Raw genomic sequence first — 23,686 nt, 5'->3', positions numbered from 1 at the left:
GGAAATCAGTGTTTGTTTTAAAACCAACTCTTTTAAAAAATTATTTCTTTATTTGGGTGCATGAGGTCTTTGCTGCAGCACACGGAATCTTTGATTTTCATTTCGGCATGCGGGGTTTTTAGTTGCATCATGTAGGATGTAGCTCCCTGGCCAGGGCTTAAACCTGGGCCCTCTACAATGGGAATGTGGAGTCTTGGTCACTGGTCCACCAGGGAAGGCCCAGAAAATTAGTGTTTTTTGAGGAATGACCCTGCCAGTGAAGTTCTCTGAGGCAGAGAGTGAGAGTGCTGGTGTAACCATGCAAGTGCAGCCGTGGGCATGAAAGACTCGGTGTTTGGTGGTTTTCATTGCAGCCTGCTGTGCGGCCCTCACGGAGCTGGTGCTGGACGACAGCAATGCCCACCAGGTGGTGCAGGTGAGAGGGCGGGGCGGGGGGGGGGGTGCCGGGCCACGCCGCCGTGCAGGGAGCCCCCTGCAGGCGGCCCGGTATCCCAGATCATGGCCTCTGTGGTCCCAGCAACGTGGTCTTAAAATATTGTAATATCTTAGCTAACATGCAGGATTCCATTTTATATTCTTGTCCTTCCCCTGTTAACTCACTTAGCTTTCAGAGAACTGCCATGTAGTTGACTGATGGTGTTTATTTCTTATATTATATGCAGTTTATTTCATTCTCTTTATCCTTTTTAAAACAGCTATCCTGAACTGCTTTAATTTGGGGCACACAGGATGCCATGAGCCAAGAGGACGTCAAGTTATTTAGGGTATATGCCCAGTAGTGGGATGGGGGGGTCATATGGATGAAACACAGCAAACAAAAATATTTATTGCTGAGGGACTAATTTCACAAAGCACACACAGCATCATTCAGTAACCAACTTACTACATATAGAGTCATATGTATGTGTGTGTGTACATAAATACACACATTTGTATACAACCCTGTAATGTGTTTCTGTTATAAAAGTTACTTCCTGTTTGTTGGATTTTACAGAGGAAACGTTTTTTTTGGGGGGTCAGTACATCAACTTAAAAATATATAAATTCATAATGTTAGTAAGGATCAGGTCAGCAGTGATGAGAGTCCCTGAGGAATTCAGCAGGTCAGGGTGGCTGGTGAGGCAGGGGGAAGCTCAGTCCCATTACTGTTAACTTGCTGGCTTGGCCTCTGGAAAAGTATTCCGCCTAAGCTTTGACTTTGTCACGTATAAAACAAGGAAACCGTAAGACTAATTCACATAATAGCTAGTAAGTCAGAAAGAGAAAAACAAATATCGTATATTAACACATATATATGGAATATAGAAAGATGGTACTGATAAACCTATCTGCAGGGCAACAATGGAGATGCAGACACAGAGAACAGACTTGTGGACCCAGTGGGGGACGGAGAGGGAGGGACAAGCTGAAAGAGTGCCATGGAAACATACATTACCATATGTAAAATAGGTAGTCAGTGGGAATTTGCTGTATCATGCAGGGAGTGCAAACAACCTCTGTGACAACCTGGAGGGGTGCGATGGGGTGGGAGCGAGGAGGGAGCTTCAAGAGAGAGGGGACATGTGTATACCTATGGCTGATTCATGTTGATGTATGGCAGAAACCAACAATACAATATTTACAACAGTATTGTAAAGCAGTTATCCTCCAGTTAAAAATAGATTATTTTATAAAAGACTGAATGCAGTAAGGCAGTAAAACTCTGCACAGTTATAAATGTCCACGTAGAGAATTTAGTAAATTATGTATTTAATAGATAATACAAAAGTACCGGTAAGGCAGTACATTTTGTTCACTTCTCCATGTGTATATTTGTATTAGAATAAGTCTAGAAAGATGTTAATTGTTTATACAAATAGCATTCATTTTTAAAAATATATTTTCTCTTAATTTTCTCTTTTCTATACTCATTTATCTCCATGTATTGTTTAATTAACAAAACAATAAAGGGAGAAATATTTTATATATTATAATTGTATTTTATAATTTTATATTTAAAATGCAAAATATAGAAATACTTGGGTCCCTTAACTCTGCTCACATTTTGGTTCCTACTCTTTGTTTTTAAAGTATTTAAATCACTTTTAATTGATGTACTTTGTTATCATCTTTAATGACAGTTGAAATTTTAAGATGTGGTTATACCCTTTGATGTTTAAACACATTACATTAACATCTTTAGTATTATCCTATAAAATTTACTCATGGTTCCAAAATTATACTAACAGTTCTTTAATGTTTTAAAGTTGTTCTTTTCTTCTTGCTCACTCATAACATGGCATCTTTATTCTTCCAGGAAAATGGTATATATACAATAGCAAAATTAATTTTACCCAACAAACAAAAGAATGCAGCAAAAACTAATCTATTACAGGTAATAAACATACCTATTATTCTTTAATATCAAGTTACTGGAATCTGGGGAAATTTTGATAATAGGAGGTATGATTTTTAGAACTTGTAGGTTGGCACTGGTCCCCTGTACTGACCATGAGGGAAAAATACCTGGTGAGAGAGGCTGGAATGGAAAGAAATGCTGTCAAAACAGTGTAAAAGATTTAATAGTAGTTTCTCCATAGGGAGATAGGTGATTTTATTTAGATATTTTTTTGCTTATTTTGTTCTATGTTTTAAAAATATTGCTTGTATATCAGCAAAAAGAAGGCAGGGGTGGGGTGGGAAATTATGTGCTGTATTTAAGCATGGAGCGCAGTCACTAGCCTTTCTCCCTTACAAAGGCAGACTTGTAAAATGGATCTCAATAGATGAGAAGGTGCTGGTTGGGTGAGTGAAGGGGTGGAGTGGACACGCATGGCTCCTACTCCAGAGCGGATGAGCATACACAGAGAACAGCATGGACACAGCACGAAGGCCTGGCAGCTTAGAGCGTGCTTTGCTTAGGGCAGGTGTGTGGGGGTGAAGGAGGAGGGGGAGTGCCTTGGGAGAGGGGGCCTGGTGGGTAAGAAGGGGTCTCATTCTGCAGGATCTTATATGGCACACCAGAGGGCAAGTGTTCCCCGCAACATTGGAATAATAAAATCAGAGTCAGAGGAAGCCTTTGCAGCTGTTGAAGCTCATCCCTTTTTTCAAGTCATTAGAAAAGGAAGTAAAATATGACGTTTGCCTTCAAGCTGACTTCAGGGCTCTCACCCAGAATGATCGTCAGACCCTCAGAGAATTTGTGGTGGTGTCTGTGGGCTGGCAGACAGAGCTGCCACTGAGAACACACAGGTGTGGGGATGACTGCCTCTCAGGGAGCACAGAGGCCCGACCTTGTGCCAGAACAGGACAAGTCCACCATCTACTGGACGTGCAGCCTGTTAGGTCATCAGAGGGTTTTAAAGAATTTTTACAGAAATTCTCTCAAGACACACACAGGTTCCCCACTTCTCATAGCCGCTTGCTTTCTCACCAGGCTCCTTTGTGTCGTCTTGTTATCTGCCTGACTTTCCCAGGCCGTTTTGTTTGCGACCCTTCTATATTTAGGTCACTGATTTTATGAGATGATTCCAGACTTGAATTCAGCAGACGCTAGTCACCCTTGTGGTGGCCTCGGGTACAGGTATAGCTGCAGGCCCAGGGCTCTCTTGCTCTCTTTTCTCAGCACTGCAGAATTTCCAGTGTTTATTTTTCTCTGGTGAACCCTCACAGGCCTCTTCTGAGTGTTCTCGGGAGTGACTGTAGATGGTTCTATCTGGGGACTGCCTTAGACTTTACTCAAGAAACCAATTTGTCAAGTTGGAGTCCACTGTGCCTGTGGATATTTTTATATGCCATCATTTCTAGGGTTTATTTTCTCATGAAAACTATATAAATATTGAGGCATATGTAGCAGGCTAGAAACAAAATAAACCTCGAGCTCCTGGAAGTCTTGTGCCATTTGGTTTTCTCGGCACAGGAGTTTTATTTCTTGTCTCTGTGCTCCTTTTGTACGTTCTAGAAAGGAACTAACGACAGGCACCGCAAGCCTTCCACAGGGCAAATGCTTTTTAAACACAAGAACTCTGGTGTTTCTGTCCCCTGTTTTCAGTTACGAGTTGTGGCTCCTGCAGCCACCAGCCACGCTCACTGTACAGCCACGTTAGTGTCCGCTTCGTGATCATTCTATCCTGAAAACGTTTTACTTCCTTGAGCTACCATTTGAGAATCACATATCCTTCTATTTTCCAGTGTTACGCATTCAGAGCCTTGAGGTTTCTCTTCAGTATGGAAAGAAACAGACCACTGTTTAAAAGGTATGAGCTTAGAAAAATTTGGGTGACCTGTGATCTTTAGATTCAACTGTTTTCACAGGCCTGCTTTGTATGCAAACAGTAAGAAAAGAAAAAGTCAAAATGCAAAACGTGTCCTCAGATTTCTTAAAATCCACAGATAAAGCAAGTCAGCCCTAAATGATATCTTAACACCGAAAGTTTGCAGAGTGACGAGGAAGCACACGAATCAAATCAGTACACCTCTTTTCATTACCTGTGACTGCTGCAGTGTTTAGTTTTTCTCTCTTTTTTAAGACATTAACTTTTAAAGCGATGAAATAAAAACATGTGCTTGTTTTTGCCCCTTCAGAAATGTCCGAAGTTGATCTAGACATTTCCTTTTTTAAAAAATTGTGGCTGTGCTGGGTCTTTGTTGCTGCGCGCAGGCTTTCTCTAGTTGAGGGGAGCAGGGACTGCTCTCGTTGCAGAGTACAGGCTCTGGAGCACGCGTTCAGGAGTGGGGGTCCTTGGGCTTCGTTGCCCCGTAGTATGTCGGATCCTTCCTGACCAGGGATCAAAGCCGAGTGCACCACATTGGTAGGTGGGCTCCCAAGCACTGGACCCCCAGGGAAGTCCTAAGCACTGCCTTTTAATCAATAGAGAAGAAAATACTTATCTGGATGCTCTTCACAGGATAGGAATTCATTTGTAGGGTAGGAAGCTGGATGTTCCTGGATCACCAGGCTGTGTGGCGAGCATGACAGAAAAGCCATCACCTCGGGAAGCAGACAGTGGTCACCCACAGGTGTGGTCTGTGCGCCATAGAGGTGGCAGGTTCGCCAAATCAAAGGCCCAGGTTCTTATAAACCAGAATGGAAACAAAACCCTGAGTTAATTGAACATCTTTTGTTCAGAATGGGACATTTTGTGTTTTTACTTTGTTTCTACATGACACTTACATTTAGGGGAAAAAAGGAAATATTAGTTATTCATTGTTGTTATTCAGTCAGTAAGTCATGTCTGACTCTAGGTGACCCCATGAACTGCAGCATGCCAGGCTTCCCAGTCCTCTACTATCTCCTGGAATTTGCACAAACTCACGTCCATTGTGTCAATTTCAGTTTAGTTGCTCAGTTGTATCCAACTCTTTGTGACCCCATGGACTGCGCATGCCAGGCTTCGCTGTCCATCATCAATTCCCAGAGCTTGCTCAGACTCATGTCCATCGAGACAGTGATGCCATCCAAGCATCTCATCCTCTGTCATCCCCTTCTCCTCCTGCCTTCAATCTTTCTCCTTCTCCTGCCTTCAGTCTTTCCCAGCATCAGGGGATTTTCAAATGAGTCAGCTCTTCACATCATGTGGCCACAGTATTGGAGTTTCAGCTTCAACATCAGTCCTTCCAACGAATATTCAGGACTAATTTCCTTTAGGATGGACTGGTTTGATCTCCTTGCAGTCCAAAGGACTCTCAAGAGTCTTCTTCAACACCACAGTTTAAAAGCATCAATTCTTTGGTGCTCAGCTTTCCTTATAATCCAAAGCTCACATCCATATATGACTACTGGAAATGTATGTATTTCATAGCTTTGACTAGATGGACCTTGTTGGCAAAGTAATGTCCCTGCTTTTAAATATGCTGTCTAGGTTGGTCATAGCTTTTCTTCCAAGGAGAAAGTGTTTTTTTATTTCATGGCTGCAGTCACCATCTGCAGTGATTTTAGAGCCCCCAAAACAAAGTCTGACACTGTTTCCATTGTTTCCCCATCTATTTGCCATGAAGTGATAGGACTGGATGTCATAATCTTAGTTTTCTGAATGTTGTTTTAGGCCAACTTTTTCATTCTCTCTTTCACTTTCATCAAGAGGCTCTTTAGTTCTTCCTTACTTTCTGCCATAAGGGTGGTGTCATGTGCGTATCTGAGGTTATTGATATTTCTCCTGGCAGTCTTGATTGCAGCTTGTGTTTCATTCATCTGGCATTTGCATGATGTCCTCTGCATAAAAGTTAAATAAGGAGGGTGACAATATACAGCCTTGACATACCCCTTTCGCAATTTGGACCCAGTCTGTTCTTCCATGTCCAGTTCTAACTGTCGCTTCTTGACCTGCACACAGATTTCTCAGGAAGCGGGTAAGATGGTCTGGTCTGGTATTGCTATCTCTTTAAGAATTTTCCACAGCTTGTTGTTATCCACACAGTCAACGGCTTTGGCATAGTCAATAAAGCAGAAGTAGATGTTTTTCTGGAAACTCTCTTGCTTTTTTGATGATCTAATGGATGTTGGCAATCTGATCTCTGGTTCCTCTGCCTTTTCTAAAACCAGCTTGAACATCTGAAAGTTTGTGGTTCACATACTGTTGAAGCCTGGCTTGGAAAATTTTGAGCATTACTTTACTAGCATGTGAGATGAGTGCAATTGTGCAGTAGTTTGAACATTCTTTGGCATTTTCTTTCTTTGGGATTGGAATGAAAGCTGACGTTTTCCAGTCCTGTGGCCACTGCTGAGTTTTCCAGATTTGCTGACATATTGAATGCAGCACTTTCACAGCATCATCTTTTAGGATTTGAAATAGCTCACCTGGAATTCCATCACCTCCACTAGCTTTGTTCGTAGTGATGCTTCCTAAGGCCCACTTGACTTCACATTCCAGGATGTGTGACTCTGGGTGAGTGATCACACCATAATGGTTATCTGGGTCATGAGGATATTTTTTGTATAGTTCTTCTGGGTGTTTTTGCCACCTCTTCTTAATATTTTATGCTTCTGTTAGATCCATACCATTTCTGTCCTTTATTGTGCCCATCTTTTCATGAAATGTTCCCTTGGTATCTCTGATTTTTTTGAAGAGATCTCTAGTCTTCCTTATTCTATTGTTTTCCTCTGTTTCTTTGCATTGATCACTGAGGAAGGCTTTCTTATCTCTCCTTGCTATTCTTTGGAACTCTGCATTCAGATGCTTATATCTTTCCTTTTCTCCTTTGCCTTTAGCTTATCTTCTTTTCTCAGCTATTTGTAAGACCTCCTCAGTCAACCATTTTGCCTTTTTGTATTTCTTTTTCTTGGGGATGGTCTTGATCCCTGCCTCCTGTACAATGTTATGAACCTCCATCCATAGTTTTTCAAGCACTCTGTCTGTCAGATCTAATCCCTTGAATCTATTTCTCACTTCCACTGTATAATTGTAAGGGATTTGATTTAGATCGTAGTGGTTTTCCTTGCTTTCCTCAATTTAAAGTCTGAATTTGGCAATAAGGAGTTCATGATCTGAGCCACAGTCAGCTCCTGGCCTTGTTTTTGCTGACTATATTGAGCTTCTCCCTCTTTGGCTACAAAGAATATAATCAATCTGATTTCAGTATTGACCATCTGGTTATGTCCATGTGTAGAGTCTTCTCTTGTGTTGTTGGAAGAGGGTGTTTGGTGTGACCAGTGCAGTCTCTTGGCAAAACTCTGTTAGCCTTTTCCCTGCTTCATTTTTTAATCCAAGGCCAAACTTGCCTGTTACTCCAGGTATCTCTTGACTTCCCACATTTGCATTCCGGTCCCCTATGATGAAAAGGACATCCTTTTTGGGTGTTAGTTCTAGAAGGTCTTATAGGTCTTCATAGAACCATTCAACTTCAACTTCTTCAGCATTACTAGCTGGGGCGTAGACTTGGATTACTGTGATATTGATTGGTTTGCCTTGGAAATGAACAGAGATGATTCTGTCATTTTTGAGGTTGCACCCAAGTACTGCATTTTGGACTCTTTTGTTGACTATGAGGGCTATTCCATTTCTTCCAAGGGATTCTTGCCCACAGTAGTAGATATACTGGTCATCTGAGTTAAATTTGCCCATTCCAGTCCATTTTAGTTCACTGATTCCTAAAATGTCAGTGTTCACTCTTGCCATCTCCTGTTTGACCACTTCCAATTTACCTTGATTCATGGCCCTAACATTCCAGGTTCCTATGCAATATTGTTCTTTACAGAGTCACACTTTGCTTCCATCACCAGTCACATCCACAACTGGGTGTTGTTTTTGCTTTGGCTCTGTCTCTTCATTCTTTCTGGGGTTATTTCTCCACTCTTCTCCAGTAGCTTATTGGGCACCTACAGACCTGGGGAGTTCATCTTTCAGTTCCCTATCTTTGCCTTTTCATACCGTGCATGGGGTTCTCAAGGGAAGAATACTGAAGTGGTTTGCCATTCCCTTCTCCAGTGGACCACATTTTGTCAGAACTCTCTACCATGACCGGTCCATCTTGGGTGACCCTACATGGCATGGCTTATAGTTTCACTGAGTTAGACAAGGCTGTGGTCCATGTGATCAGTTTGACTAGTTTTCTGTGATTGTGGTTTTCATTCTGTCTGCCCTCTGAAGGATAAGTATAAGAAGCTTATGGAAACTTCCTGATGGGAGATACTGACTGTGGGGGAAACTGGGTCTTGTTCTGATGGGTGGGGCCGTGCTCAGTATATCTTTAATCCAAAAATCTGTTATGGGCAGAGCTGTGTTCCCTCCCTCCCATCGTTGTTTTGATGATGCCACCCAAACTTCTCATCCTCTGTCGCCCCCTTCTCTTCCTGCCCTCAGTCTTTCCCAGTATCAAGGTCTTTTCCAGTGAGTTGGATCTTCACATCAAGTGATCAAAGTATTGGAGCTTCAGCTTTAGCACCAGTCTTCTAAATATTCAAGGTTGATTTCCTTTAAGATTAACTGGTTTGATCTTGTTGTCCAAGGGACTCTCAAGAGTTTTCTCCAGTGCCACAATTCAAAAGCATCAATTCTTCAATGTTCAGCATTCTTTATGGTCCAACTCTCACATCCCTACATGACTACTGGGAAAATCATAGCTTTGATTATATGGACCTTTGTTGGCAAAGTGATATCTCTGCTTTTTATTATGTTGTCTAGGTTTGCCATAGCTTTCCTTCCAAGGAACAAACATCTTTTAATTTCATGGCTGTGGTCACCATTATTCATTATTATTATTCTATTATATATATTTATTCATTATAACCTTTTATTTCAAGGCCGTAAATCACCAGATGGTCAGTACCAAAAACAAATTATGTTCTCTGCAGCCCAAGATAGAGAAGCCCTATACAGTCAGTAAAAACAAGACCTGGAGCTGACTGTGACTCAGGTCATGAATCCATATTGTAAAATTCAGCCTTAAATTGAAGAAAGTAGGGAGAACTACAAGGCCATTCAGGTATGACCTAAATCAAATCCCTTATTATTATACAGTGGAGGTGATGCATAGATTCAAGGGAATAGATCTGGTAGACAGAGTACCTGAAAAACCATGGATGGAGGTTTGTAAAACTGTACAGGAGGCAGTAACCAAAAGCATCCTAAAGAAAAAGAAGTGCAAGAAGGCAAAGTGACTGTGTGAGGAGGCTTTACAAATAGCCAAGGAAAGAAGAGATGTGAAAGGTAAGGGAGAAAGGGAAAGATATACCCAGCTGAATGCAGAGTTCCAGAGAATAGCAAGGAGAGATAAGAAGAGCTTCTTAAAGAACAATGCAAAGAAATAGATGAAAACAATAGAATGGGTAAGACCAGAGATCTCTTCAAGAAAATGAAAGATATCAAGGGAAAATTTCATGCACAGATGGGCATAATAAGGACAGGAACAGTAAGGACCTAACAATCAGAAGAGATTAAGAAGAGGTGGCAAGAATACACAGACGAATTATACAAGAAAGGTCTTAACCATGATGGCATGGTCACTCACCTAAAGCCAAACATCCTGGGATGTAAAGTCAAGTGGGCCTTAGGAAGCATTACTACGAACAAAGCTAGTGTAGGTGATAGAATTCCAGCTGAGCTATTTCAAAGCCTAACATATGATGCTGTTAAAGTGCTGCACTCGATATATCAGCAAATTTGGAAAACTCAGCAGTGGCCACAGCAGTGGAAAATGTTGGTTTTCATTCTAATCCCAAAGAATGGCAATGCCAAAAAATGTTCAAATTACCAGACAGTTATACTTATTTCACATGCTAGGAAGGTTATTCTCAAAATCCTTCAAGCTAGGCTTTAGCAGTATGTGAACTGAGAACTTCCACATATACAAACTGGGTTTTGAAGAGGCAGAGGAACTAGAGATCAATTTGCCAGCATTCATTGGATCATGGAAAAAGCAAGGGAGTTCCAGTAAACCATCTACTTCTGCCTCATTGACTACCTTAAAAGCTTTGACTCTGTGAATCACAGAAAACTGTGGAAAATTGTTAAAGAGATGGAAATACCAGACCACCTTACCTGTCACCTGAGAAACCTGTGTGCAGATCAAGAAGCAACAGGTAGAACTGAATATGGAACAATGGACGGTTCAAAATTGAGAAAGGAGTACGTCAGGGCTGTATATTGTCACCTTGCTTATTTAACTTATATACAAAGTACATCATGTGAAATACCAGGCTGGATGAGACACAAGCTGGAATCAAGATTGCTGAGAGAAATATCAGCAAGCTCAGATACACAGAAGATATCACTCTAATGGCAGAAAGTGAAGAACTAAAGAGCTTCTTGATGAAAGTGAAAGAGGAGAGTGAAAAAGCTGGCTTAAAACTCAACATTTAAAAATCCAAGATCATAGTGTCTGGTCATATCACTTCATGGCAAATCAATGGGGAAAAAGTGGAAGTAGTGGCAGATTTTGTTATCTTGGACTCCAAAATCACTGTGGATGGTGACTGCAGGCACGAAATTAAAAGGTGCTTTCTCCTTGGAAGGAAAGTTATGACAAACCTAGACAGCATATTAAAAATCTGAGACATCACTTTGCTGACAAAGGTCCATATAGTCAAAGCTATGATTTTTCCAGTAGTTGTGGATGTGAGAGTTGGATCATAAAGGAGGCTGAGTGCCAAAGAACTGATGATTTCAAATTGTGATGCTGGAGTAGACTCTTGAGAGTCCCTTGGACTGCAAGGAGATCATACCAGCCAATCTTAAAGGAAATCAACCCTAAATATTCATTGGAAGATTGATGCTGAAGCTGAAGCTCCAATACTTTGACCACCAGTGCAAAGAGGTAACTTATTGGAAAAGACTGATGCTGGGAAAGATGGAAAGAAAAAGGAGAAGCGGGCAGCAGAGGATGAGATATTTAGATAGCATCACCAACTCAATGGATATGAATTTAAGCAAACTCTGGAAGATAGTGGAGGACAGAAGAGCCTGATATGCTGCAGTCCATGGGGTTGCAAAGAATCAGATGGGACTTAGTGGCTGAACAATAACAACAACAAATCATATCAGTGGACTTAAAAGATTTTAATAAACCTAAACTCTTGAAACCAGTAGCTTGGAAATGATGCATAAATATCTTCATTTTTATTCATCTGTATTTTAACTTTGTTTTAATAAAACATTCAAGAGTTAGGTTAACATTTACCTCCTCGGGTTAATATGAGGACTGACCCAAACGGCATTTGTGAAAGTGCTCTGTGTTCAGTAAACATCCAGTAAACATCCATTCCTACTATGTTTGATACCATACCCCCAAATGTCTTACAAATAAAGTTTCTGTAAAATCTGTATCATATCTATTTGTTTTATTATGGCAAAAAGCACATAGCATGAGACGCACTCTCTTCCATTGTTAACTGTGCAGTCCAGTGTTCCTAACTATAAGCGCAGGGTTGTGCAACAGATGTCTGGAACTTTCCTTTCCAGTTACTTTTCCTTACCCCCCGAGACATGTGTCTCTAGTTTATTTTTGTGGGATAAGTTGGTAAGCATTATTCCCCCCGTTTGTTGGCCAGTGTATTTAATGTAATTGACCTACGAGTGCACCAGATCCAAAAGGGAAGGAACAGGCCAGACTTTCCAACTCCTACATGAAGTATGTGTATGCATTTTTCTCTGTAGACTTTTCCCCACCGACCTGTTTGAGACCTTCATTGATATAGGACATTATGTTCGTGATATCAGTGCTTATGAAGAATTAGTATCAAAGTTGAATTTATTAGTGGTAAGTCTTGACTTTTAAACTAATTTGGCAGGCTGCCATGCGGTTAGAATGTGCTTATCCTAGTGACCTGTTTCCTTTTCATTTTTTGGTTAGGAGGATGAACGGAAGCAAATTGCTGAAAATGTTGAAAGCATTAATCAGAATAAAGCTCCTTCGAAATATATAGGCAACTATGCGATTTTGGATCATCTCGGCAGTGGAGCTTTTGGCTGTGTTTACAAGGTGACCTTGCCCTCAAACAGCATTTCCGATGTTCCCAAACAAGTTGCATGTCCCCCTGCACACTCACACACACGTGAATTGGAGTGCTTGTCGGTGAGCAGGTAGAAATAAAAAGCAGAATGATTTTTGTCCAACAGATGGCCGCACTGATATATCTCCCTCTCAGCTCTAGAAACTGGCCACTGACCTTTGAAGACAAAAAAAGTATCATTGATTTCTCACACACGTCGTCAAAATGGCTTGTCCTAATACATGACACATTCTCCAAATTCACACCGGTGTTTCTGTACTTATCCAGTAAAATCCTGCAAAATATGATAACCTGATCCAGGAGATATTGATAAAAAATTTTTTTCGAGCTGAGCTTAGTGTAAATTCAAATTGAATTTTTAAAGTTATATAACTAATTTAGATGACTTGGCTTAATCATGTGACCTTATTAATCTGTAGTAATCACTTTCTTCCTCTCTTCCATTGTCTCTCTCTCTTTGACTCATTTATCTTAGGTTAGAAAGCGCAGTGGTCAAAATCTGTTAGCAATGAAAGAGGTCAACTTACATAACCCAGCATTTGGAAAAGATAAAAAAGACCGAGACAGCAGTGTAAGGAATATTGTTTCTGAATTAACCATAATTAAAGAGCAGGTAAATGGTTTTGCTTACAAAGATGTTTTCCTTAAATAAATGTCATCCAAAAAGTAGAGTTCATGTGCTGTTCCTGTCCACGCTGTGTAGGAACTAGTTCTGTTTAAAATAATCGGCCCTGAGGTGATATCAATCACCAGGTTTTCTCCTAAGGCTTGACATTGAACCACAGACAGTATATGGGGTTATAACCACATCAGGGCCAGGAATGCAGAACAATTGAGTTCACAGCCCAGAATGTATAATGTATGAGAAAGCATATCCACTTCCTTCTTATTATGTTGAAGTATATTTCGTTACTTCATTATGTGCATAATAGTATGACTAAGACTTCCCAGACTTTTGTCAAATGAAACCAAGTTGTTGACATTCCTCAAATATGGATTATTTAATCTAAACTGTGGATTTTCAAGTTGGGTTATTATTTATTGGCATGAGCAGAATATTCTAACATAGTGTTAACCACTCAAGTATCATGAAGGTCTGTTTAGGAGAAAGAATAAGCATGTCAGAGAGAAATGGGATTTCTCTTTGTCATCAGTGAACACACTGGCTTCTTTTTCAGCTTTCTTTGTTTATGTTCACTGTGAATGCTGTTTGTAACTCCTGGGGAGACCTGTCAGTTCATGGCTGTTTGTTGTTGTTCGTCCCTGTCCTTCACGATCTCTCCTGGAGTTGCTCAAACTCATGTCCATTGAGGTAGTGATGCTATCTAAACATCTCATCCTCTGTTGCCCCCTTCTCCTCCTGGCCTCAGTCTTTCCCAGAATCAGGGTCTTTTCCAATTAGTCAGCTCTTCGCATCTGGTGGCCAAAGAACTGGAGCTTCAGCTTCAGTATCAATCCTTCCAATGAATACTCAGAGTTGATTTCCTTTAGGATTGACTGGTTTGATCTCCTTAAATCCAAATCTGAACACAGTCTAGCCAGTGAGCTAGGTCAAGAACATGGCTCTTTTGCTTCCCTAGTCACGTGTTACTTGAATTTGAAACCTGCTGGCCACTTGGTAGTTGATGAGGTAAACTAGTGGTTTTAGGATATCTTCTAAGAAAAGAAGTTGTAAGGGCGGGGCCATAGGAGGCTTCTGCTTGAACTTTGAGAGAGCTCAAGACTGTAGGACTGTGCTGTCACCATGGGCTTAAACTAAGGAGAGGCAGCAAGTTGAGGTCAAAAAGGAGGCGGTGGTGGCAGACAGGAGTGGGAGAAGTGGGACTAGAATGGGAGAGTGTATTTGTTAATGTTAGTACTGAGTTGTAGTAACAAAGATGCCCCAAAGTATTGATACATGGGCTTGAAGGCGAGGCCTCTCCATGTAGGGGCTTCATCTTCCTGCCAGTCCAGATGCATTGCTCTGCTCCACGTGGTCAGGCAGGGACCTGCTCCTCCTCTCCCATTGCAGCCACCAAGGTGGTGCGCCCTGCATTTTGCGTTCAGACAGTGGGCTCCCCTCACTCTCCACTGGGGAGAGCTGAGTGATAAGCTCCCTCAGGGCTGCAGGAGAGGCAGAGAGAGGCAGAGAGATGTGACCTGTGGTGGGAAGTGCATCCTGCTACCACCTGATGGGATGGAGCAGGGTGAGGGCAGGTTTCGGTGGACAGCCAGAGGACTCTCCTGTGAAATGGCAAGAAGAAAGGCTAGAGAGAGATACAAGACATCTACAGTGTACCAGGGACTGTTCTGAGATGAAATAAACTCCAGTTCACTTAGAAACTCAAATTTTAAATAAACAACCACTAAAAACTTAGTATTCTTTTGGAAAATTATCCCTTATTAAAAAAGTAGAATTTCTATGTTACATTCTAAGTCTGCAATGTAGGAGACATAGGTTCAGTTCCTGTGTTGGGAAGATCCCCTGGAGAAGGAAATGGCAACCCACTCCAGTATTCTTGCCTGGAAAATTCCATGGACAGAGGAGCCTGGCGGGCTACAGCCAATGGGATCACAAGAATCAGACTTGACTTAGCTACTAAACCACCATTCATTCTAAGGTAAACTATGCCAAAGAGAAAATTTTACTGGACACTTTTTGGAGTGCATGCATACTCAGTCATGTCTGACTGACTGTGACCCCCTGGACTGTAGCCCTCCAGGCTCCTCTGTCCATGGGATTCTCCAGGCAAGAACACTGGAGTGGGTTGCCATGCCCTCCTCCAGGGACCCCTTTTGTTGAGGTATAAATGACATATGACAGCAGATTAGTTTCAGGTGAGCAACATGATGGTTAAATATTTGTATGTATCATGATGTGATGACCACACCAAGTCCAGTTAACATCCACCACATGTGGCTAAGATGAGAACTTTTTTCCCCAAACTTACTTATTTTTAACTGGAGGAAAATTGCTTCACAATATTGTGTTGGCCCCTGCCATATATCAACTTGAGTCAGCCATAGGTATACATGTGTCTCCTCCCTCTCTAACCTCCCTCCCACTTCCTACCCTTCCACCCGTCTAGGTTGTTGAAGTGAAGTGAAGTGTTAGTTGCTCAGTCGTGCCCGACTCTTTGTGACCCCATGGACTGTAGCCCACCAGGCTCCTCTGTCCATGGGATTTTCCAGGCAAGAATATTGGAGTGGGTAGCCATTTCCTTCTCCAGGGGGTTTTCCTGACCCAGGAATTGAACCCGGGTCTCCTGCACTGCAGACAGATACTTTATCTACTGTATGATTCAAGTTTCTTGAAAATCATACAGCTAATTCCCAGCAGTTTCCAACTTGAGTCTAGGAAGATGGTACTGATAAGCCTGTTTACAGGTAACAGTGGACATGTAGGCATAGAGAACAGACTTACAGACACAGGCAGTGGGGAGGACAAGGTGGGGGTGGGACACATGGAGAGAGTAATGCAATCAGAACTTTTAAACCACAAGTAAAACTTTATTCAGGACCACTGCAATAGAAGTCAAACAATTGCAAGAGAGGAGAGAGATTCAACTCAGCTCTCAACAGGAGAGGCATGATGGGGGACTTACAACTAAAAGTCAGGGCTGGGGGTGTCAAAGAATGGAAAATTGGTTAGTTATCAGGTTGGGGAAGAAAAACTTGATCAGATCACAAAGTTGAGGGGTGAAGAACTTGACTGGATATCAAGAGTGCAAGATTCCCTCTAAACCAACTGAGCAGGATTCTCGCTAAAACCTGGCAGGCCAAGGAGAGGAGGCCTAGTCCAGAGGATCACCCAAAGGAGTGCCCTAAGTTTGTTCAAGGAGGGAGACATGGGCAATTATTCTTATAATTTTAATGGGATTAGTAGCTCATGTTATTTTGATGTGAAAATATTAGTTGCTCAGTCATGTCAGCCCTTTGCAGCCTCATGGACTGTAGCCTGCCAGGCTCCTCTGTCCATGGAATTCTTCAGACAAGAATACTGGAGTGGGTTGTCATTCCCTTGTCCAGGGAATCTTCTCAACCCAGGGATTGAACCCGGGTCTCCTGCATTGTGGGTGGATTCTTTACCATTCAGTTCAGTTCAGTTCAGTCGCTCAGTCATGTTCGACTCTTTGTGACCCCATGAACTGCAGCATGCCAGGCCTCCCTGTCCATCACCAACTCCCAGAATTCACTCAAACTCACGAACATCGAGTTGGTGATGCCATCCAACTGTCTCATACTCTGTTGTCCCTTTTCCTCCTGCCCCCAATCCGTCCCAGCATCAGAGTCTTTTCCAGTGAGTCAACTCTTCACATGAGGTGGCCAAATTACTGGAGTTTCAGCTTTAGCATCATTCCTTCCAAAGAACACCCAGGGCTGATCTCCTTTAGGATTGACTGGTTGGATCTCCTTGCAGTCCAAGGGACTCTCAAGAGTCTTCTCCAATACCACAGTTCAAAAGCATCAATTCTTGGGTGCTCAGCTTTCTTCACAGTCCAACTCTTATATCCATACATGACCACTGGAAAAACCATTTTGGAGAGCATAGAAAGACATGAGTCATGTAAATAGACACAGTGTATATAAACATTTAAGTGGCAGAGAGAGGTTAAGAGCATAGATATATGTGTTCAAAGTTAATTGTTTCATTTCAATTTTCTCCTCAATGCAATCTGTTTGTGGTATTGGAGCAGGGAGTGTTAAATGAATTCTTAAGATAGCTTTCAGTTCTATAATCCTCCGTTTTAGTTAAATTAAGTGAGAAAGCAGAACCAGTTTTTATTGCTATTTTATAAGGCTATATAGGAGATTGCTGTTTTCAAAATAGTTTTGTAAGCAGCAAATAAACAAGAATCATGAAAAATTAGATGATATTTTGAAATGCTTTGTTGTATAAATAAATGTAAACAGGATAATTTCTTTGTTGTTTTCAAATATGAATCCAACTAAATTGTGAAAACAAGTTTATATTTTGAAGTAGGTATAATGTTTGTTATTTATTTTCTTATAGCTTTATCATCCAAATGTTGTACGCTATTATAAAACATTTCTGGAAAGTAAGTATGAGTTTTCGTGATATTTCTAATAAAGTATCTATGTTATTTAAATATTTTTTTAAAAAATGTTACAAAAGAAGCTTAATCAACTCTTTTCTCTACCTTTATTATATATATGATAGTTGATATTTTTCATCACTTTCTTGATCAGTGAAACACTGATAGTCCAAGATCAAAATATACTTATAAAATACTTAGATCTCTCTATATAAGATTGCACAAACAAACCAAAATACTAAATATTGCTATTTTCATATACAAAAAGCCTTTAGTAGGATCAGGAGAAAATAAAACAAAAGGATGGTGGCTTATTTAAGAAAAAATAAAAAGGTGTGTTTTTTTTTTTTATTAAATCAGATGATTTTTTCCACCCTCTTCCCCTCAAACAAATTGGGCTGGGTGTTTGAGGTTTCTTTCTCTTGAAGTTCAGGTAATTGCCACAAGGTGGTGATGTAACCCTGACTGCATCATCCTTAGGATGCTGGAATACAGAATCAAAACGTTGAGATAAAACCAAACTCAGTCACTTGTTTTTAAAAACAATAGAACTTTTGACTGAAGCAATATACATTTTAATACACCTGATGTGCTTCACTTGTGAAATTTCAAAATAAGTCTCCACATGAAGGGGCTTCCTCACTGCTTCTTTATCAGTGCTTGTGCTCAGATCCTCAGTTGTGTCTGACTCTTTGCCACCCCATGGACTATAGCCCTCCAGGCTCCTCTGTTCACAGGATTCCCCCAGCAAGAAAACTTGAATGCCATTTCTTCTTCCAAGGGATCTTCCCTACCCAGGGATTGAACCCATGTCTCATGTCTCCCGCATTAGCTGGCAGATTCTTTACCACTAAGCACCACCAGGGAAGCCCCTATCAGTTCTGCTGCTGCGAAGTCACGTCAGTCGTGTCTGACTCTGTGCGACCCATAGACGGCAGCCCGCCAGGCTCCCCCGTCCCTGGGACTCTCCAGGCAAGAACACTGGAGTGGGTTGCCATTTCCTTCTCCAGTGCATGAAGGTGAAAACGCTCAGTCGTGTCCGACTCTTAGCAACCCCATGGACTGCAGCCCACCAGGCTCCTCCGTCCATGGGATTTTCCAGGCGAGAGTACTGGAGTGGGTGCCACTGCCTAGTGCTGTACAAACCTGGCAGGGTTATGAGTTTTCCCATCCTCTGGTTGACTCAGAGGAACTCAGTGGTGAAACCTACAGCAAATCCAGCTCCCTTGGCCATTTGTTCTTGATATTAGAACAATTTCCCATAATTTAGTGCACATCCTATAATAAAGAGGTCTAGACTGGCTTCTGACTTATGCTGAAGTGATACCATTAACTTTAATTTGAAAACAAAATAACATTACTTCTTCTGAAAAGAATTGAAAGTGATTTTAAAAATACATAAAATATGTAGAAATAGATTAGGAAATCATGATAAAAGGAAATAGAAGGTGAGAAAATTAAAAATAAAGCTAAAGTTAGTTGTTGTTTGGTCACTCAGTTGTATCTGACTCTTGGTGACCCCACAGACAGGCTCATCTGTCCATGGGATTTCCCAGGCAAGAATACTGAAGTGGGTTGCTATTTCCTACTCCCGGGGATCTTCCTGACCCAGGGATTGAACCTGCGACTCCGCATTGGCAGACAATTTCTTTACCACTGAGCTACCTGGGAAGCCCATACATATTTTACATACAGCCAAAACATTACAGAAGATACATATCACGTACTATTGTTAATAGTTCCATATTAACATTTGGAAGAGAAAGTAGAATTTACTTGTTTCTTAACATCCAAAGAAAAGAGGCAAAGCCAGTCAGTTATGAGATTCCTGGGGTCCATCAGCTGCAATCTGGAGAAGGCCAGCTTTCTCAGTCCTTGTCAGGGGCTGAGATTTTCCATCATGGGTGGTATATCCAACGCGCTTATTTCTAAACCATGATGTGATTTCGCTGTAAAACACTGTAAGGTAAATGTATGAGGCTGAAGAACAATAAATGTAGAACACTTTTCTGAATGTCTAGTTTGATTTAAGTGTTAAGTTTTAGACCACTGAGTGGAGAGATGGGTTTACCTGTGCTTCAGGGAATTCTCCGTGACGGGAGCATTTGCTTCTCTTTGGTGGTCCTCAGCCCTTCCACATCCTGGTATATGTAGAAAATGATAACATTTGCCAGCGCAAACTGATGCTAGGGGGTTGCCTGTAGTTGAAAGAGATACAGTGGCCCCCAGGGCCTCCTGGGTCCTGACCTTCCAGCTGAGTGAAACCACATCCCTGACTCTTCTGTGATGTGTGTGCCCTGAACAACCACTGGGAAGCTTGGATTCTAATTCATAAGTTCTTTCAAAATGTCTATATTGAGTTTAATTTTCTATTACCTTTTCTTTTTTCATATATAGATGATAGGCTGTATATAGTTATGGAACTTATAGAAGGGGCCCCTCTTGGAGAGCATTTCAGTTCTTTGAAGGAAAAACGACATCATTTTGCTGAAGAGAGACTATGGAAAATATTTATACAGGTATCGTTCATCTTCATTAACTTTCCCTATGAAACAGTACAGGTCTCAGCTGACCTCCCAGAGGTGTGTGCAGTGGTTGTGAGTGGCGGTCTGTCCGTGTATAGCACAGAAGCAACCTTTGCTTGTCGTTTGCCATTTGCAGCTGTGCTTGGCTCTTCGGTACTTGCACAAGGAGAAGAGGATCATCCATAGAGACCTGACGCCGAACAACATCATGCTGGGGGACAAGGACAGAGTGACCGTCAGTAAGTATTCAATCGGAAAAGTCTCAGCTTGAGAGTCTCTGAATATTATTCTAGGGCGGAGTGGTTGGACAGAACTTTCCACACTGATAGGTGCATTCTCTGTCTGTGTTGTCCAGTCCAGCAGCCACTGGCCACGTGTGGCTATTGGGCACTTGAAATGTGCCTACTGTGACTGAGGATATGAATTTTAAATTCTACTAACTTTTAGTTAATTTAAGTATCCCTATGTGGACTAGTGGGTACTATAGTGGACAGTGACTAGTGAAGTTCTTGATGTTCTTGAAGTTCTCAGTATGAGAGAATAAAATACTCTTAGGATGCTGGAGCCTTTAATTCCTAAAGCAATGGTTTCTAGGGTTTTTTTTCTTTCTGTAGAATACTTCTTCATCAACAAAGGCTTTTATGACTACCACATGAACACATTATTGTACTGTTTTAACATAGTCTGTGACATGGGTGACCAATAAGCATATGAAGAACTGTAAAAAATCTAGCCATTTGTATACTTCAACATGTTTACTTTATATCACAGTATCTTCAAGTGTAGCAGGTTATCCTAATGTTATATAAATGTTTGCAAGTGAGAAACTTAGTCTTTTCCCCCATAGTTGTAATTTCTCAATCATAAAATAAGCTTTTTAGCTTAGAATGATATATTAGCTTTCCCCTGTCCTCTTCACTCATGAACACTAGCTACTCTAGGTGGTTCGCCCACTACAAGTGGGGAGAAATAGCTAAATCAGTGTTCTGGAAATATTTGTGATCATGACCTTCCACTGGTAAATTCTTTTGATAACACACTGCCAATACATGTATTGTTGTTGTTATTGTTGTTCAATAACTATCATGTCTGACTTTTTGCAACCCCATGGACTATAGCATGTCAGGTTCCTCTGTCCTCTACTATCTTCTAGAGTTTGCTCAAATTCATGTCCATTGAGTTGGTGATGGTATTAATATATAACCATCACTAGTAATTGCCCTCCACTCTTCCCCAGTAGTGTATTGGATACCTTCCAACCTGGGGGGTCTCACCTTCCAGCATCATATCTTTTTGCCTTTTCATATTGTTCAGCTGGAGTGGGTTCCATTTCCTTCTCCAGTGGACAGCATTTTGTTTGTCCAAACTCTTCAGTATGACCCATCCATCTTGGTGACTCCCAGCTTCATTCAGTTGTGCTAGCACCTTTGCCATGACAAGGCTGTGATCCATGAAGGGGCAATATATGTATGCTTATTTATAAATGCTATACACATATCACTGTATAATTATTCTATAGTACATGACGTCAATAGAAATAACATGCAAAGGGGTGCATTAAAATTCAAGATAGAGATTTTGATATTTCCCACCCCTCCCCTGCCTAGTGAATTGCCTTAGGCACCCAACTTGGGAGATCCTCTCCTAAGTTTTACTGATGTGAAAGGCATTTGTGCGTGCCTGCATGTGTGTGTGCTAAGTTTTGTCAGTTGTATTCAACTCTTTGCAACCTTTGGATCGAGCCTGCCAAACTCCTCGGTCCATGGATTCTCCAGGCAAGAAAACTGGAATGGGTTGCCATGCCCTCCTTCAAGGGATTTTCCTGACCCAGGAATTGAACCTGTGTCTCCCTACACTGGCAGGAGGGTTCTTTACCACTCACACAACCTGGGAAACCTGAAAGAGATTTGACAACGTTTTAAAGCTGAGTCTCTTAGTTTGGGAAGAATCCGATTCCTTGTGAAGGCAATTTCAAATGTAGGCTTTTACCATAACCACATCCTCAGTAACGATGATTAGATTCACTGTTCAGATTTTGTTTTTTGCTTAGAGCATGCTACATCAGTTTTAAAAAATCCCCAAACAGAAGCTCTATCAAAATCTTCAGTGCAAATTTACTTGGTAATATTTCAAGACAATGCTTTGTGATATATATGATGAGGTCAAATAATTGTGACTCTTCATCTTGGATACACATTTAATTTACTTAATCTAGAAGTTAATTATAATTTTGTTTATTGTAAGCTTTTTACTTTTTTCTTTTTATGAATTGTACTTGTGTTTCCTTAAGAATCTTTTTTTAGGACTTCCTTGGTGGCTCGGACAGTAAGGCATCTGCCTATGATGTGGGACACCTGGGTTCAATCCCTGGGTTGGGAAGATCTCCTGGAGAAGGAAATGCAACCCACTCCAGTATTCTTGCCTGGAAAATCCTATGGATGGAGGAGCCTGGTAGGCTACAGTCCATGGGGTCCCAAAGAGTCAGACACGACTGATCGACTTCACTTCTTTAAAAATTTTTACTATTTAATGTTTGTATGCTTGTAGATATTTTAATGTATAAACTAATAAGGATTATGATTAATTGTGTGTTTGAATTTCATACCAAACAGTAATACTATTAAACAGATGCTTAATAGTTTAATGGATCTATTTAATCTTTCTAAAGGTGATTTTTCAGACCATATTTTCTGAGTCTAGCCAATGCTATGTCCCATTTTCTTACATTTAAATACATTGAGGTTAATCTTTTATTGTGGTAGTCTGATTTATTTTCTGTCTAAACTTATTTCAAGTAATTCTTATATTTATTTTCTTTAACCAGTACCACACATCAAAATGGTTTACAAAATAAGATAGTGCTAAAAATCTTGTAAAGAAAAACCTATCCCTTTGCAACCCTCAGTTCCATTTCCTTAAAACAACCACTTTTCATTCTTTTTTAGCTCTATTTTCTGGTATTTGGTTTTCCATTGGCTTCCTTGGTGGCTCAGCCAATAATCTGCCTGCAATGCAGGAGACCTGGATTGGATCCCTGGGTTGGGAAGATTCCCTGGAGGGAGGGCATGGCAACCCATTCCAGTATTCTTGGGCTTCCCTGGTGGCTCAGACAGTAAAAAATCCACCTGTAATATAGGAGATGTGGGTTTGATCCCTGCGTTGGGAAGATCCCCTGGAGAAGAAAATGGCTACTCACTCCAGTATTCTTGCCTGGAAAATCCCATGGACAGAGGAACCTGGTTGGCTACAGTCCATGGGTACAAAGAGTCAGATATGGCTGAGTGCCTATCACTATGATAGTTGAGGATTCAATTTTCTTGTTTTCTCTTCTTCCCCACCTGCCATCCTGCAATATATTTATAGCATAGTGTTAAAGTGAAAGTTGCTCAGTCGTGTTCAACTCTTTGTGACCCCATGGACTGTAGTCCACCAGGCTTCTCTGTCCATGGAATTCTCCAAGCAAGAATACTGGAGTGGGTTGCCATTCCCTTCTCCAATTTATGGCACAACTATGGGTTAAATCGGTATTCAGTATTTACATTATTACTACTGTGTAACTATTGTTCAATGTTGATTACTTCTCCTTCCTTATAGGCCTTTGTTTTTCTTAGAGTTAATAATTGCCCTTTTTTTTTTTTTTAATTTTCCTAGTTTTCTGTGTACTTTCATTTCTTCTTCCCAGATCTTCTAAAAGGAATATA

The 23,686-nt window shown here is 41.0% G+C and overlaps 1 protein-coding gene across 4 annotated transcripts in view; it reads left to right on the top strand.

Moving 5' to 3' along the window:
• The window catches only part of NEK10 (NIMA related kinase 10), a 109,534-nt gene extending 86,468 nt beyond the window's left edge, over nt 1–23,066 (top strand). For 2 of the 4 annotated variants that reach the window (XM_070359567.1, XM_005909609.3), the window contains 10 exons: nt 354–415; nt 2,297–2,374; nt 4,171–4,235; nt 12,069–12,171; nt 12,265–12,393; nt 12,900–13,037; nt 17,418–17,463; nt 19,858–19,979; nt 20,122–20,224; nt 22,276–22,985. In XM_070359567.1, coding sequence (XP_070215668.1) covers nt 354–415; nt 2,297–2,374; nt 4,171–4,235; nt 12,069–12,171; nt 12,265–12,393; nt 12,900–13,037; nt 17,418–17,463; nt 19,858–19,979; nt 20,122–20,224; nt 22,276–22,532 — 1,103 coding nt within the window. In that variant the 3' untranslated portion in view covers nt 22,533–22,985. Of the gene's footprint in view, nt 1–353; nt 416–2,296; nt 2,375–4,170; nt 4,236–12,068; nt 12,172–12,264; nt 12,394–12,899; nt 13,038–17,417; nt 17,464–19,857; nt 19,980–20,121; nt 20,225–22,275 lie in introns of all 4 variants that reach the window. The other 2 variants (XM_070359565.1, XM_070359566.1) reach the window with 2 other exon arrangements.
• Nucleotides 23,067–23,686: the final 620 nt, after the last annotated feature.

The sequence above is a fragment of the Bos mutus genome, chromosome 22 (genome assembly GCF_027580195.1).
Source record: "Bos mutus isolate GX-2022 chromosome 22, NWIPB_WYAK_1.1, whole genome shotgun sequence".
NCBI lineage: Eukaryota > Metazoa > Chordata > Mammalia > Artiodactyla > Bovidae > Bos > Bos mutus.
The sequence above is the reverse complement of the archived record's forward strand: the minus strand, read 5'-3'. Positions and strand labels throughout refer to the sequence as shown.